Below are 18,226 nucleotides of genomic sequence, written 5' to 3'. Positions count from 1 at the left end.
CGCTGCTCCAGCTCATAATGAATGGACAAAGAACTCATCTTTTAACGGTTTCCTTCATGTGAAGTTACGTATTAAATTCAGCAAAACCTTATATTTAAATAAAGTGAAATCGTGGTCTAAACCTCTAAAAAATAATATTAGATTTTACAGTGTATGAACATTAACTTTACTATTTTTACTCATTTAATTGTATTCATTTACTTTGTTATAAAATAACTATTTATTATTAATATAATTACTGAAATAACCTGCCAAAAAGCCAAAAATTAAACAAGAATTAAATCAAGTAAAAATGTATTCAAATAATATTTAATGCATATAATATATAAGAATATATTATTTTAGTGAGTAAAGATTTCACTCATTGTAATTTGAATAAACATCTTGTTTGAATTCAACACTCTTGTTGTAATCAAGAAAATAACATGCAGATAAAACACTGATGCAAATAATCACGAGTTGCACTTCTAAGCTTCTCCATCTGATTTGATTTAATGTCCATATGTTCCATTCACTTTACAACGTTTATCACCTTTGAATGATATTATTTTAATGCTATAAATAAACACTGAAGTCTACAGCAAAGAAAAGTATGATGGGCTCACAATAGTAGCACGCACGCACGCACACAGTGCCACCACACCCTGAGCCGAGTTGTACTCTGAAGGCTGAATAAATAACAGCGTTACCAGGATTTACTGAGTCACCCACAGAGCTCACACCTGACCAGTGACACCAGTGAGACCAGTGACACCGCTGTGATTTATTCTTGTTTGACCAGCAACAGCTTCAGCAGTGATGGAAGAAGTATTCTGGTGTTCTACTTAAAGCTCAGGTTGGAAATGTATTTTAATATATATTGAAACTCTCCGTACATCCTGACAGCAATCAATAAATCAAACGCTCTGGCTGCTTCATGTGTTAAAGCTGCATTCTCTCTAGTGTCCACCAGGGGGCGACTCCTCTGGTTGTATAGAAGTCTATAGAAAATGACTCTACTTCTCTCTTGATTTATTACCTCAGTAAACATTGTAAACATGAGTTTATGTCTCAATCTCTAGTTTCAAGTCTTCTTCAATACAGCATGATGTTCATTTAGTACATTATGGTCCATTTAGAGTCACACAGACCATAAAGCAGGGGATTCACATTTTATTGTACTTGGCTCCTCCTCCACAAAAAAACTCAAGTTGTCGACGGCCAGAAATGCCAAACTTGAGGCTTTTACACGATCGTCCACAAACCGGTGACGACGCCCACGTCCGTTTTCACGAGAGTCTTCCACAAGCTGCTCGCTCGACATTTACCAACAGCAGCCGTGTTGGTTGTCAAGCCGGCTTCACCAAATGGCAAATAAACGACACAACAGTCTGTCATTTAGTGAGCAAGAACTACGTCAGTCTTGTGTTGGGTCGGTCGGTACTGACTGCAATATGCTCGAATATGTTATTTCAAAATTCAGCTCCAGAAACATCCAAACAGAGTTCGTCGGCGTTCGTCGGTGTCGGTCGGACAGTTCAGCGTGTTTGAACAACAAACAAACCTGCTGGTGGAAACACTGAGCCTGAGGAAACATCCTGTAATATTCTGCTGACTCTGCTGGTTTGTTGTTGACACATCGGCCCTCATGAAATAAACCAAAACTGCTCCAACTGATTAGGATCATACTGGTTCCACAACAGATAAGAACGTATTATTCTGCTTTCCTCTTTGGTGGCTTTGTCTTTCTTTCTTTTTCAATTAGCCGACGACAACAGTAGAATCCTGCTTAAACATTAATGTGTGATGATAATCACACATCAACACTGAAGGAACAGCTTACAGTAACAGAGTATTTTGAATGCGTGGTATTAGTACATTGAGCTACGTACAGGATCTAAATACTTCCTCCACCCCGGCCTCAAGTACTGGATATGAGAACAAAACACCGCCCGTACAGAGCCGGTGCTTTCATGTACAGCTGGTTGCCAACAGACACGGGCCGAACAAACAGTGAATGAAAAGCCTCCGTACATACACAGATAGACAGACTTTATTTCAGACTCGTGGTCCATAGAGACAGATACATAAAAGATACAGACACAAACAATAAAAGTACATCGGCCTAGCAATGCCTTACAAAGAGACAGCTGCACCAATGTCGCCACAGCTGGGACTGGTTGTGGATCGTTATCACCTAAACATCTGCATAGTCAAAGCTGTGGAATTCAAACCTGCGTCACTGTAACAGCAACATCCACACACACACACACACACACACACACACACACACACACACACACACACACACACACACACACACACACACACACACACACACACACACACACACACACACACACACACACACACACACACACACACACACACACACACACACACACACACACACACACACACACACACACACACACACACAGAACCTGCAGAGCAACATAGCAGCACAGCCCTCAGCAGGTCTGTAAAACAAACACACCCTCTGATCCTCTGGATGAGAAAACGATCAATATTACAGTTGATCATGACAACAGTTGATGAGGATTACTCCTGACTGGGATTACAGTCAATTGGGATTGATTGGATTGGTTAGTTATGGATACAGCTGATCAGTGAATCAGGATTACATCCAATCAAGAGTGTAGTAGGTTTGGATTACAGTTGATCAGGAATGCAGACAGTTGGGATTTAAATTGATTTGGAAACAGATTCAGGGTTCGAGCTAATTATGAATCTACAGGAGCAGGATTATAACTGCTGAGTCAACTGATTCAGGATAACAGGTATTTAAGAATACGATGAATCAGACGGGGCGGCTCATTCCTGAGCAGTGACTCAGAGCAGCGGGTTCCACGATAGTAACGAGTCTTTGTGTAACTGAGACGCAAACTGATCTGCTGGATTCGTTGTAAATCCATCAGACCAGCGAGCAGACGAGACGTGTCATGACACATAAACCATACACACTAAATTACAGAAGTGATGCAACCAATAACAGGAAGGTGTGTACAGTCATGAGCCTGTGAAAGACAACCCACTGGGGTTGGGCCCTCGTTGAGGTCTCTCTGGCTCAGCAACCATTACATTGAATTCAGACACTATTTCTAGAAGGTTGTACAACTCATGGTTGACAGTTGGACATCAATATGAACCAGACTGGAACCATAGACCGTCTATAAGAAGTGGACATAGCCACCATGACATCGCCCATTGGTTTGTAGACTGCTGTTTTGAAGCCACGAGTTCGGCATTTTGGCCGTCACCATCTTGGTTTCCGGCCGTCGCCATCTTGGTTTCCGGCCGTCGCCATCTTGGTTTCCGGCCGTCGCCATCTTGGTTTTCGGCCGTCGCCATCTTGGTTTTCGGCCGTCGCCATCTTGGTTTTCGGCCGTCGCCATCTTGGTTTTCGGCCGTCGCCATCTTGGTTTTCGGGCCGTCGCCATCTTGGTTTTCGGGCCGTCGCCATCTTGGTTTTCGGGCCGTCGCCATCTTGGTTTTCGGGCCGTCGCCATCTTGGTTTTCGGCCGTCGCCATCTTGGTTTTCGGCCGTCAGCATCTTGGTTTTCGGCCGTCGCCATCTTGGTTTTCGGCCGTCGCCATCTTGGTTTTCGGCCGTCGCCATCTTGGTTTTCGGCCGTCGCCATCTTGGTTTTCGGCCGTCGCCATCTTGGTTTTCGGCCGTCGCCATCTTTGTTGCAGGTAAATGCTGGAAATGCTGAGAATTGTACTTCTAATCGTCAATGTACATGTTGTTCAATCTGCTGATTGTTTTAATTTTTGAAAATAAATTTGCTTGATTGCTCATTTCTGCTCACATATCTTGGCTTTTTCATCTCTTGTAATTAAATCAAATAACCAGTTTAAATGTGTTTCTGAGAGTAAAATAAGCAGACCACAGCAGTACTTTGACTGAATACATTTAGTTTGTATGTATTTAGTCATGGTCCACCTGTGTTTTGCTTGCAGTTTTCTCTCTGTTAAGATCATCTATTTCCTGTGCGGGAACGGTCCCTGAATGCAGCATCTATTATTCATGGCGTATATGAGCACTCTGCTGCGAGGCGTTAATGTACAGAGACAGAGCTGCAGATATTTGAAGGCCATAAAAGCTCTGCTGTGTGACAACACATCCGCACGGTTAGAGCACTTTATCCGTGGAGAGTTCAGCAACAGAAACAACAGCAGATAAAGACATAAAGATGCCAAGAGGAGCAAGAACAAGTCAACAGTTCTACCAGTTGACAGTCAGATGTCTGAGAGGACGACTCTTTATGTCTGAATGGTCTCTTCTGCTTTTACAGTGTACAACGTCTCTCTACTAATAGATGTTATTTAGTTTAGTAGATGGAACAAAACGCTGCTCAATGGCTCAACTGAAAGAGACAAAGATCCTCTGAGCAACAGTTGAATAAGAGAAGAAATCAGCAGTCACTGGTGGAATAAACTGGAAGTTTAGATTTAAACAGGAACAGCTTCACAGCTTCACAGCTTCACAGCTTGTTCCTCTTTTATTAGCCCTCAGGAAGCATCACTTAGCATCTAAAAGCTACAGCAGAGCCACTAGTTACAAACTTTAATAAGAGCCCTGCCCCACCCTCACCATCATCACCATCATCACCATCATCACCACCCTCACCATCATCACCATCATCATGAGTAAACACATCACGTCCAGCATGTCCGCTGAGTGAATCGAATCAAGTTAGCATTGACTGAACATCATTTCTGGGAACATGGACTGAAATAAACTCGGCAGGCAGCCGGACTGACGCTCAAACAGCAGGTTTATTTTAAACAGTGCTGAAGGCTAAATATTATTTCTGACAGCTGACAGAAAAAGAAGAATGATGAGATGATATTCGTTCCAATAGTTTGATCGGTGGTCTCTATAAAAGCCGTTCAGAACAGTCGATCAAAATATGCAAAAACGTGCAAGACGAATTCTTTACGCGCGGCTAAAGCTGTCTCTTAAGAGAGAGAATGGAATATGACGTAAATACGTGACACTCATCTCTGAAATCCAATAGTTATCACACAACGTTGTTAAGAACAGTTGAATATATAAATAATGCTACACAATAAATAGAAGGCTTTAAATAGACCAAGTGATCGGCCACAGAAATCCTCATCGTAGCACCCGCACCGTTATTGTTAGTTATTGATCATAATTTAAGCATAAGAGAGAGAGAGAGAGAGAGAGAGAGAGAGAGAGAGAGAGAGAGAGAGAGAGAGAGAGAGATAGTCAAGTGGACCAACAACAAGGGATGTGATTGGCTGAGAGACCAAAGAAAACTCCAGATATTCCTCTAAATCAAGGCAACTAGTGGTTAAGACACAAATAATGAAACATGTCTTGAGAACGAAGAGCGTTTACGAGACGACGGAAGAAGCCGAAATTGTTCAAATGCTACTTTTAATTAGCATTGCTAGCTTGTTTTCTTGCAGCGGGAAACAGAACTGTGCTTGAAAAATGAGTAAAACGAACACGGTAATGTTTGTAAACAAACATGCTGTTTCTTTATATTTCATCAATTTAAACATTTCCAAATATAAAAGTGATGATTATGTGTTAGAACTTGAAGCAAGCCAACCTCCCTCCAAAATATGATACCTTTCGTATTCATGCTAAACAAAGCTAGCTATCGCTGTTTTGGAAGCTTAATCTTTTTAACCTTGTAGTTTTGCATTTGGACTTGAAGGGGAAGCTGCTCGTCTGTACTCACAAATATAATGCAATTAAATTAAAAACCAAAGTCGTCTGATTGATAATCTTTGTCTCTCTAACTGCCCCCACCCCGATAATAATGTGAACGATAACAAGTGCACTTCTACAGCACTGTTACAACAAACCTTCAACAACAAGTGTTGAAGGTTTGTGTTGAGCCAGAACTTAATCCAGTGGAGTTTCAGGTGAACCCACGTTGGGTGTTTGATGGGGGAAGTCCCGAGCAGAGAATGTGAGGCGATGCAGATACGCGAGGCAATGATTGTGGGTTTGTAACGTGGGCCGAGGAGGAACATGAGGCTGCAGATGTCAGACGCGAAGTGAGGCCGAGCGGCGAGTCCACGCCCTGAAACTGAGCAACCTTTTTGTTGACGGGGGGGCAGAGACACAATGGAGAGCCCACACAACCTGTTTGACTCCACTGAACGGTTGAATGGAGGAAGAAGAAGAAGAGGGAGGAGCTGCTCTGCACAGACACAACTCAAACACATAGATTGAAATGAAATGAAATGAGACATAAAGACAGACAGGTAGATGGATAGAAAGTTAAAATATAAAAGAAGAAAAACTTCAAACATCTGCTCAACTTGAGTTGAGTAAAACATATCGTATAAGTCTAACGTACAACACGTCCATAAAATGATCCTGCATCACAAAATCCAAACACTTTAAGTGAGAAAACTCCTCCAATGACAAACCAAACAAACCCACAACTGACAGAGACTTGGAAACAAGAATACTATGATTTAAACGTCTCCAAAGTAATAAAAAAGACATTATTAAGATGTAATGATGTTAAAAACATTTCTTAAATGACTTTGTTTTCTTTTCTAGACTCACCCAGAAAAGGAGGTTGAAGAAGAAGAGGAGGAACTTGATGCACTTATTCACAGCCATGGCTTTTCCTTTAGTTGTCTTTATTCCTGCGTCCTCAGCGGCTTCTTGTCTGACTCGTCTCGCTGCCTTTCAAACGAACACGAGCTTCCTTCAGAGCGAGACTCCCTCCGGCTGGTAAGCAGCAGCAGCCTGCTCGACCCGTTCACTCTTCACTGAGGGAGCGTCCCCTTTCTTGCCCTTCCTCCTTCCCTTTCCCGATCCCGCCTCTTCTTTCCTACACCCCCTTCTCTCCTTTCCTTCTTTGCATCCTTCTTTCCGACCAAATAAAACTCTGTTGGGCTCGAAACCGACAGACTGCAAATCTCTCGTCAGGTGAAAATACAGAATATGCTGTCAGATGTAATCAATATGTCATTTTCTCAATTTTTTTCATTTTCAAGTAAAAGAAATGTTGGACTTTTATGAAATACATACATTCTGCCTGTTTTTTATTCCATTGAAACTGAAGTGCTTCATTGGAATCAATATCCTGTTAATAATACAAACACTGCTACACAGACTGGCTGCATTATGAACAAATTACAAATAAAGAACTTTTTTCCAAAATTAAATTTGTTATTTTTTGTGGAAACAGCTGAAGTTTGTTTTATATTTTAGTTTCACTCTTACAGAATATGAATATATGGTTAATGTATAAATGTGCAAAAGTAAGAATCTTTAAATGGAAATGTTCGAGGCACAAGTTATAAATAGAATGGGACGAAACGTCTCCATAGACTTCAATGACATATGCAGCTGACCATATTGAAATGTAAATGTAATGAGTTTTGTATACACAGCTGGGATATAAATAGTGGTTCACTGTAAGATTAGTTTAAAATAAAACAGTTGTCAATAAGAAAATCAATGCAAGTTTACAACAATCACACGAATCAATCTGCCCTGAATGTTCGACATGACTCGATCTGTTCAGTTGGGTATTTTGGATTTGCGCCTCACTGTTTTATTGATATTTATGATCCTTACAAAGATCTTCACTATTTTCTGAGCATTGTAAATGTTGCCATTTATAGATATTATAAGAAGCAGTTTATTCATGTTTGTTTGTGATATTAATAAATGAGTAAATCCTGAAATTCAATATATACGTATATCTAGTCTGTTTTATCTCCTCATCGCTGATATTATTTGCAAATTACTGTTTGCACGTTTTACGTTTATTCAACAAGCGTAAAAGAAAAACAACAGTGACACACTTCCTGTACCGGTAACAAATTAACAATAAACTCATTTTAGAGGCTTTTCCTCAATAAAATGTGAAGTTTTCTCCTGAAAAACAGTCCAAACTCCTCAGACTCAGGAATAAATCTTCTTTATTTCCATTCTCACAGAATGTAACTCGCTCTTTGTACAACAAACTGAAATATGTAACTGAAATCCAAAATGAAATGTGGAACTAGATGCAGTGACGCACGACCTGCATTGTGAACAAAATACAAAACTGAAGGAATGCAGCAGAACCGCATCAGCTCGACATCAACTGCGACGGGATTTGTTGCGAACAAGTGCAGAACTGAAAGCTGTTCCGCTTCAGTACGCTCTGCTGAAGCGCTCGTTGACTTTGGCGACAGGAACGTAGAGGACGAGGCTGACGACGAAGAACTGCTTCTGCTCCTCCAGCCAGACCAGCTTCATCTTCACGTGACCCTCGGGCTCGTAGAAGTGCATCAGGAAGTGCTCGCCGCCGTAGTCCACCATCAGCGGCCACTTGGCGCCCAAGATGAAAATGGACGAGCTGACGCACCAGAAGGGTTTCTGGAACTCGTCCAGCAGAGTCAGAGTCATGACGCAGCAGTTCTACGGAGGAACCGTCACAGCGGAAATAAAAAGGGATGCGAACCCTTTACCCCCCCAGCGAACAGCTGAGCTAGAAAACAAACCTGAAACGGACTCTACGACCGTGTTCAGGTCGCTGGTTCACACTGAATCCATATTTCAGTGGTTTTCATGTCTGCTTACATTATTCAGGACTCAAACTCATTTTTTAACAGATTGATAAAACTTATTTATGCTTTTGAAGCAGATTTTCATGAAAATTAAGAATAAAAAGGTCGGAGTCTGACGTCACAACATGAAGTGACGAAATTGATCCACCCGAACATTTACGTATTGTTTCATGAATATACATTGTTCTCAGTCGACATTAATTGAAGTCTTTTTTACAGCGATTTGAGACGAACGCTTCCATGACTTTTCTAAAACATTCAGTTTTTTCTCCAGGCTTGGAAAATGCTATTTTCAAATTCCATGACTTGTCCAGGACTTTGAAAAAGTCGTAAATTATTGATCATTTTTAATGAACCATTTCTACGGAATGGTTCAGGAAACACACTTATTATTGTAAATCTGAAGTCTGTGGAGCCGTAATCCAGAGGAAGTTACGGTTTAACCCCCAAAACATGTTCATTTAAAGCTTTGTTTTTGTTTTACTAAACAAGGTTTAACATGTCAACAGTATTAGTACTTCACTAATTAGTCAGACGTACCTCCACTGAGCCCTCCAGGGTCTTTAGTTCACTACTTTACAAACAGACGTACTTCCACTGAGCCTCCAGGGTCTTTAGTTCACTACTTTACTAACAGACGTACCTCCACTGAGCCCTCCAGGGTCTTTAGTTCACTACTTTACTAATAGACGTACCTCCACTGAGCCCTCCAGGGTCTTTAGTTCACTGCTTTACTAACAGACGTACCTCCACTGAGCCCTCCAGGGTCTTTAGTTCACTACTTTACTAACAGACGTACCTCCACTGAGCCCTCCAGGGTCTTTAGTTCACTGCTTTACTAACAGACGTACCTCCACTGAGCCTCCAGGGTCTTTAGTTCACTGCTTTACTAACAGACGTACCTCCACTGAGCCCTCCAGGGTCTTTAGTTCACTACTTTACTAACAGACGTACCTCCACTGAGCCTCCAGGGTCTTTAGTTCACTGCTTTACTAACAGACGTACCTCCACTGAGCCCTCCAGGGTCTTTAGTTCACTGCTTTACTAACAGACGTACCTCCACTGAGCCCTCCAGGGTCTTTAGTTCACTACTTTACTAACAGACGTACCTCCACTGAGCCCTCCAGGGTCTTTAGTTCACTGCTTTACTAACAGACGTACCTCCACTGAGCCCTCCAGGGTCTTTAGTTCACTACTTTACTAATAGACGTACCTCCACTGAGTCCTCCAGGGTCTTTAGTTCACTACTTTACTAACAGACGTACCTCCACTGAGCCCTCCAGGGTCTTTAGTTCACTACTTTACTAACAGACGTACCTCCACTGAGCCCTCCAGGGTCTTTAGTTCACTGCTTTACTAACAGACGTACCTCCACTGAGCCCTCCAGGGTCTTTAGTTCACTACTTTACTAACAGACGTACCTCCACTGAGTCCTCCAGGGTCTTTAGTTCACTGCTTTACTAACAGACGTACCTCCACTGAGCCCTCCAGGGTCTTTAGTTCACTACTTTACTAACAGACGTACCTCCACTGAGTCCTCCAGGGTCTTTAGTTCACTGCTTTACTAACAGACGTACCTCCACTGAGCCCTCCAGGGTCTTTAGTTCACTGCTTTACTAACAGACGTACCTCCACTGAGCCTCCAGGGTCTTCAGTTCACTGCTTTACTAACAGACGTACCTCCACTGAGCCCTCCAGGGTCTTTAGTTCACTACTTTACGAACAGACGTACCTCCACTGAGCCCTCCAGGGTCTTTAGTTCACTGCTTTACTAACAGACGTACCTCCACTGAGCCCTCCAGGGTCTTTAGTTCACTGCTTTACTAACAGACGTACCTCCACTGAGCCCTCCAGGGTCTTTAGTTCACTACTTTACTAACAGACGTACCTCCACTGAGCCCTCCAGGGTCTTTAGTTCACTGCTTTACTAACAGACGTACCTCCACTGAGCCCTCCAGGGTCTTTAGTTCACTGCTTTACTAACAGACGTACCTCCACTGAGCCCTCCAGGGTCTCGCTCTTCCACGGCAGCTTGATGTTCCCCGACAGCGATCTGTGCTCAGACAAGTTGTTCAAGTCGATGACCCTCAGCTCCACCAGACCGTCCTGGATCTGATCTGATGGCAGCAACACATCAGGTGTTAGAGATTTACACCTTCTGTCAGGACTGTTCCAGGTATTTATTTAATCCGAGGTTAAAGTCAGACGGGAGAACGTCATAAAACATTTAAACCAGCCAGATGACACGTTACTCAGATTAAATTAAATGATCATGTAATCAGATTACATGATGTAATCTGATTACATCATGTAATCAGATTACATGATGTAATCAGATTACATCATGTAATCAGATTACATCATGTAATCAGATTACATCATGTAATCTGATTACATGATGTAATCTTATTATATTACATGATGTAATCAGATTACATGATGTAATCAGATTACATCATGTAATCTGATTACATCATGTAATCAGATTACATGATGTAATCTGATTACATCATGTAATCAGATTACATGATGTAATCAGATTACATCATGTAATCAGGTTACCTGTTAATCAGGTTACATCATGTAATCTGATTACATGATTTAACCTGATTAACAGGTAACCAGATTACATGATGTAATCGGGTTACATCATGTAATCGGGTTACATCATGTAATCAGGTTACCTTTGCGACAGCAGAGCTGGCGGAAGTTTCCCGACATGATCTCGGTGCCGGTGTTGTGCAGGACAAAGTGCAGCGAGTAGCCGTGCAGACCGAACTCAGGGTCCGAGTTATCCACGGGAGGAAGGGCGGCCGTCTCGGAGTACGGGCTGCAGGAAGGGACAAAAAGGACGGATGAAGCAAAGCACCTCAGAGACGATCATAACAGGAACGCAACAAAAATATTAGATTCAAACAAAGCTTGAAAGTTTAACTGAACTGATTCTTTGAAATGTATTAATTTGAGAATCAATAGATTTACTAAAATCTATTATCAGCCATTCAAGTCCTTTAGTGAAATGTTTTGTTGCGCCCCCTACAGCAGCGGTCCCCAACCACCGGGCCGCGGACCGGTACCGGGCCGTGGATCATTTGGTACCGGGCCGCACAGAAAGAATAAATATTATGTTATTTCCGTTTTATTGATTATCAGAGTCTGAAAGAAGTTTTATTTTGAAAAATTACCGGATTCTCTCGCAATTTCATCCGCCTGTGGCTCTTGACATGTCAAGACGCTCGTCTCGGTCACGTGATACGTTACCTCAAAAATTAAGCCCACAAACTAGCGAAAATGAGAATAACTTTTGGAGAGCTTCTTTGCAAAGAGGAAAGGCCACTAAGGAGACAGAAGAAGAGCGACAACCTCCAAGAACATGAAAGCTTCATCCAACAGACAACATCAGGAGTCTGATGAAACATCAGGAGTCTGATGAAACATCAGGAGTCATTGTGACGCTCAAGCCCGCTCTGCAGAACATGTGACAGAAGATGATCAGCTGCTGGAGGTTGTAAATGACGGTGGCCTTAAAAGTATGTTTGAGACAACAACTTTGCTGGTGTTTGGATTCAAATCAAGGCTGAATATCCTGAGATCACCACTAAAGCACTGAACACCCTGCTTCCATTTCACACATCCTCTCTGTGAAGCGGGATGTTCTGCAGTGAGAGCAACCAAAACTAAATGACGGAGTAGATAAACTACAGACTGGAGGAACAGACTTCGGGTGTCGTTGTCTCCCGTTAACCCAGATGGACCGTCTCGTTGCAGAGAAACAAGCTCAGCGCTCCACTGATTGAGCCTGATTGTGAGTTGTATTTATTTATGCATTTTACATTTATAACAATAATAATAATAAATTTTATTTGTAACGCACTTTTCATTTTTTTTTTTTAAATCTCAGAGTGCCACAGAGCCAGTACATAGTAAAAACACAGTAAAAAGCAGAGTTAAAACATAAATAAACTATAATAAAATAAAAACCAGTGAATGAACAGAAACAAAAGAAATAACTGACAGTGACTTAGGTCAGAAAGGCTTTCCTGAATAGAAAGGTTTTTAGGCCGGTCTTAAAGAGACCAGGGTCTGTGTTGCCCTTAGGTGGTCAGGGATCTGGTCCATAGGCGTGGAGCTGCCGAGCCAAAGGCCCGGTCGCCCATGGTGCGGAGCTTGGTGCTGGGGACCCGGAGGAGCTGTTTGATGATCTGAGGGTGCGGGTGGAGATTTGGGGAGTGATGAGGTCTTGTAGGGAGGGAGGTGCGTGTCCATTTATGCATTTATGTGTGAGTAGTAGGACTTTGTAGTCAATCCGGAATGAGACAGGGAGCCAGTGTAGGGAGTGCAGAATGGGTGTTATGTGCTCATACGTCCGGACTCTCATCAGGATCCTGGTTTGTTTTCATGACGATCGCATCATTTTATTTCGTCGTGTTTGTCTGCCACACCTTGAAGGCCGGTCCGTGAAAATATTGTCTTACATGAAACCGGTCCGTGGTGCAAAAAAGGTCGGAGACCTCTGGCCTACAGCACTGTTTGGTCATAATAAATAATAATACAAAACAAATACAATATTTACGACAAAGACAGTACAAAGGAAGAAGATATCAGGTTTTAAATGCATCAATTAACTGAAGGTCAGACAGAACTAAACAATCTGTTAATTATTTAACATTTGACCAAATAGAGCTGCAGTGATGTGTTGTGACCAGCAGAGGGAGCTCTCAAACATCACTGAACCACAAACGTGTGAACTCACCAGACTGGAGATCCCAGCAGACTTTTCTCCAGCAGCTTGTGGAAGTGAAGGGTGACCATGATGAAGGCGATGGTGTCTTGACCCTACACACATAAATAGATTATAATAATGAGTGATATATATTTAATGAAAGAGAGCATGAAACACTTTACCCTCCAGGTGGCGATGGTGACGCCGGGCTGTAGATGCCTCAATCTGACCAGGTTATCGCTCCCAAAGCGCCAATCATTACAAGTCCTCAAGTCCAGGTCCAAGATCAGAGAACGCCATCCAGGTCTGATGAAGAGGGAGAAGAGGAGGAGGAGGAGGAGGAGGAGGAGGAGGAGGAAGAGGAGGAGGAGGAGGAGGAGGAAGGAGAGGTGAAGGTGTGGTGGGCGGATCAGAACAAAACGTGGAGCAAATAGAACTTTAAATGATCAAGTTTACAAAGTAACACCATCAGAGATCAATGACGTCCTGGTCACATGTTTTACTGAATATTGGAGAACGACGGTCAGTAAAACTTCATTGACACTGTGCTGGTTAACGTTACCGGTGACACCACCAGGTGTGTCTCACCTCCTGGCTTTAGGGCTCTTCTGCGTCTCCTTCCTGACCCCGTACAGCTGGATGGTTCTGATCCGATTGTATCTGAGGACGTGTTCTGCACTGAAGTGGACGATGGCCGAGGACTCGAAGAAGTACACTCTGCTCGGCTCCATCGTGATCTCCAGCCCCGAACAACACACCGTCAGCTCCCAGCTCACGTTCAGGTTCCTGGGGAGAAGAACCAGATACCTCTGATGTTCACGGGTTCATCGTCTCGTCTATTTAAATGAGGAGCTACTTTCACTCAGAGCCTTGAAACGCTAATATCAGACTAACTCAGGCTCACAAGAACGGTGGTTGTTGAACCTGGTTCTACATGGTTTGTCTGGTTCTGGTTTCTCTGGTTCTACATGGTTTGTCTGGTTCTAGTTTCTCTTGTTCTACATGGTTTGTCTGGTTCTGGTTTCTCTGGTTCTACATGGTTTGTCTGGTTCTGGTTTCTCTGGTTCTACATGGTTTGTCTGGTTCTAGTTTCTCTGGTTCTACATGGTTTGTCTGGTTCTAGTTTCTCTGGTTCTACATGGTTTGTCTCGTTCTGGTTTCTCTGGTTCTACATGGTTTGTCTGGTTCTAGTTTCTCTGGTTCTACATGTTTTGTCTGGTTCTAGTTTCTCTGGTTCTGCCCAGAGCCTGTTTTTACTTATTGCCAGTAGAATCCACTGCAGATCTTCAAAGCGTTACTTCCTGTCGTACCTGAGGATGCACTCCGTGCTCCGGGGTAAGCCGGTGATCGGGCAGACGTCCCTCATCTCTCTCCTCCACTTGTTCACATCCTGTCCGGTGGCGGTCCTGAAGTGCATCTTCTTCCAGTGACTCGCCGACCGACGTTCCACCGGCACCGAGTCGACCTCCTGCGCCGCGTCACCCGCCGCCGGCTGTGGCCTCCATGTTGGATTCCCAAAATCTGACATGTAAATCTTATGCCATATGACACTACAGGGAAAAAACGTAAGAAATTGGCTGCTGGGAAGTAAACAAGTTGCATTCAGTTACATCGTGGTCTGAACTGCTGGATTAATAAAACTCTACAGATGTAGTTTAGCAGTCATACAGTTAGCATTCCAGACTAACTCCCATTAACAGCAACAGTCTGCAGCTGCTGCGCAGTTTAAGACCGCAGTCGACTTCATAAAAAAAAGCCTAATGCCGTGTTCACACCAAACGCGGCCGGGCGTGACGCAGCGTTTGCGTGACGTCAGCGTTGGGATGCTCCTCCGGTCATCGCTGACGTTGTTGAATCAGGAAGTAAATCCTGTCACACAACGAATAGACGCTGCAGTATTAACGTCTAGATGACGTTATGTTGAGTGTTGATGGAGCTGCTACAGTGTTAGCTTAGCACCGATCGATCCCAGCTCCATTCAGAAGACAAGTATTTTAAAAGTGATTTGTTTGTCGTCGTGCAGAGAAAACTAACAAAAACGTGAATTCTGACTTTTTACAACTCTGCGTCATTACGTAGATATTTCTGCTTCACACAGTGAACACAGCTCCATGAAATGTTAAATGCTAGAAAATAAATACAAGCATTGCGCAAGCCAGCTATGACTTTTGATTAAAATGCGTTGCTATTAAATGGAATGATGTGTGAACTGTGTCGGACTTACTCATCGTAGGCGAGCTGGTGGAAGGTTTTGCTGACGTGGCTGATGCAGGACAGCGAGGAGGCGTCCAGGTACGACAGAATCTTTAGGAGAACCTCAGACGGCAGCCTGCAGAGAACGTAACCAGGTGTTTATTGAAGAACAGGTGAGAATGAACAGGTAGAAACATCCCTAAACAGGTAGCCAGCATGCTACAGGTGAGCATAGCTAGCTCTCATCTGTATACAGTAATACTGAACGAAATTATCCTATTTCAATTCAGTCAAACTCCCCGAAAATAGACCTGCGATTAAAAGATGTTTAACAGACCGAGAAAAATGTTGGTTCGCCGTTAGCGGTGCTGCTAACGTTACTAGCTCTCCTCCGTTGGTTAGCCGTTAGCGGTGCTGCTAACGTTACTAGCTCTCCTCCGTTGGTTAGCCGTTAGCGGTGCTGCTAACGTTACTAGCTCTCCTCCGTTGGTTAGCCGTTCGCGGTGCTGCTAACGTTACTAGCTCTCCTCCGTTGGTTAGCCGTTCGCGGTGCTGCTAACATTACTAGCTCTCCTCTGATTGGTTGTTTACAATGAAACATGATCAGAGATCAGACACTAGAAACACATGTTCTACTGAATACTGGGGGAGAACCATCGTCAGTAGAACTTTACATTCAGAGTGTAAATCTTGAAAAAATATATATATTTTTGGGCAAAAAAGTTAAAGAAGTCTTTAAAATAATTCATCGATCGACCGGTTAGCTCCATTTTAGTTAAATATAAAAACTTATATTGAAGGTTCACAACAATATATGAAAAATAATATTCTACGTCTAATTAATTTCAAATTTCTGCAAATCAATAAATGTACAATTCAGCAAAGTAAAACTTTACTTTCATGTTTTTTACTCAACTTACATTATATTTATTTAAATTGAGCCTTAGCATGTTTTATTTCATTTAAATAAATGTTACATTAACTTTAACATATATTCAGCGATGTATCATTGTATTTATAGGTGAATATATATGAAAGCAAAGGTATATTCACCTATGTAAAGATAAAGTGAAGTATTAATGTTCATATTTAACTGTTATTTAAATAATTAAATAAATGTATCTTACCTTTCCATTAACTTTTCTTCAGTTACCATTTGGGGAAAATCTGCTTTAGATTCTTTTATTCTGGTTTCTGGCCATCTGTGTTAAAAATACACAAAAAGAAAATATAGGATTAAGCTAAATAAAATAATGTACTGATTCAAAGACTTGAGTTCTTAATTAATTGGTTGCTGTCACCTTCGACCGTTCCTGCTAAACGAACATGGCGCTGCCGTTGGCTGGTTCTTCCCCCTCTTTCCGTCCGTTTGACCGTTACCACCGGGCCCGGGCTCTCTTTCGCCCGGACCCGGTTTGCGAAACATTCGTGGTCTCGCCGGAGCCGTTTGGCCGCAGTTCGTGGTGGGGTTCCTCCTCAGACCCTCCAGGTAACTCGGTAAAAACGCCCCTCGTCCCGCCGCCATCTTGAAACTTGACAAGCTTACCGACTTCAGGTCGGCTTTGTTTTTCACAATATAATAAATAACTAATTGGTTTTAGCGCATCCAAACCGCTAGATGGCAGTCTAGTTTAGTCTAAATTACAGTATTTCATCACTTTTTAATTCTTGCATTAAATTAATATGAATCATTCATCTAAAATACCAGTTTAAAAAGTCCCTATTTTTCTGCGCTTTTATTTTTAAACGCTCCAGTGACTGAAGGATCTTCATCAGTGGAGCTGGTGGAACATGTTAATGCAAAAACATTAAGGTATCAAACACGCATTACTACTTTGCAGTTAAATATTTAACCTTTATTCCAACATGAAAAAAAGCAGAAAATAACACTTTGATAAACACGTCAGGACATCTTATTATAGTCTCAGTATAATATAATAATATATATCATACAATCATATATATATATATATATATCATATAATCATATATATATCATATAATAATATTCAGTATAATATAATGATGTACATCATATAATAATATATATAATATATATATCATACAATAATATACACATGCATGTGAGGGGTTGGTCACCTATAGTTCAGTGGTTTCGAACCTTTTATTTCATTAACAAACCAGTTTTCTATCATTTAGTAAACAATGGAGATGGCAAATATTATTGGAAACCATCCATGCAAGCGTATAATGCAAGTTTTCTTTCGTTTTTTATGCTTCATTGAGTCCTTTGGTGGTCCATGCATGGTCTTCTGGGTAACTTTGCTGAATAAAACCATCTCAAATCTCTCAGTAAATCTCCATCCGTTTTATTACCTAAACAGAAGGTGAGGTCATGTTCTGTGCTTCATTCTGTATTTATTGCTGCTGACCTGAATGTGTACGTGTTACATGAGTCTCTTTGTAATTTAACTAAAAGCTGTGAAACCTGAGGCCACGCTTTCCACCGAGACCGCTCTCTTGTGTCTGATGTAAACACACTGTTGGTCTCCAAGCAGCCAAATAAACAATCACAGTTTGTGTGAGTGATGATGTCCTCATACGGGACACACTGGAGATGAAGAACACCTTGAGCATCATTGTGTCTGTGGTTCAAACGGCACACGGTGGTGAGTATCACTGGTGTTATTGGTAATGCAGTGAGGAGAATCAGTGTTGTTGCCTTTGTTTCCTGCAGCTCGATTAATGTTCACAGTTTGACAAAGCCTTTGACTACTTGTTGCT

At 42.1% G+C, this 18,226-nt stretch overlaps 2 protein-coding genes across 2 annotated transcripts in view; both read right to left on the bottom strand.

Moving 5' to 3' along the window:
• Positions 1-6,748, bottom strand: part of tspan9b (tetraspanin 9b) — a 12,866-nt gene extending 6,118 nt beyond the window's left edge. The window contains exon 1 of the mRNA XM_079294162.1: positions 6,563-6,748. Coding sequence (XP_079150288.1) covers positions 6,563-6,619 — 57 coding nt within the window. The 5' untranslated portion in view covers positions 6,620-6,748. The remainder of the gene's footprint in view (positions 1-6,562) is intronic.
• Positions 6,749-8,149: 1,401 nt separating this feature from the next.
• On the bottom strand, positions 8,150-17,006 carry LOC306796062 (F-box only protein 15-like; the record flags this gene model as incomplete). Its single annotated transcript, XM_079294841.1, has 10 exons — positions 8,150-8,416; positions 10,558-10,682; positions 11,250-11,395; positions 13,319-13,401; positions 13,471-13,594; positions 13,877-14,074; positions 14,599-14,838; positions 15,513-15,617; positions 16,609-16,683; positions 16,783-17,006. The coding sequence occupies 10 exons, from the start codon at positions 17,004-17,006 to the stop codon at positions 8,150-8,152; spliced, it is 1,587 nt and encodes a 528-aa protein (XP_079150967.1).
• Between the last annotated feature and the right edge of the window lie 1,220 nt (positions 17,007-18,226).

This window comes from Melanostigma gelatinosum (assembly GCF_949748355.1).
Source record: "Melanostigma gelatinosum genome assembly, chromosome: 22".
In the NCBI taxonomy this organism is placed as follows: Eukaryota; Metazoa; Chordata; class Actinopteri; order Perciformes; family Zoarcidae; genus Melanostigma; species Melanostigma gelatinosum.
The sequence above is the reverse complement of the archived record's forward strand: the minus strand, read 5'-3'. Positions and strand labels throughout refer to the sequence as shown.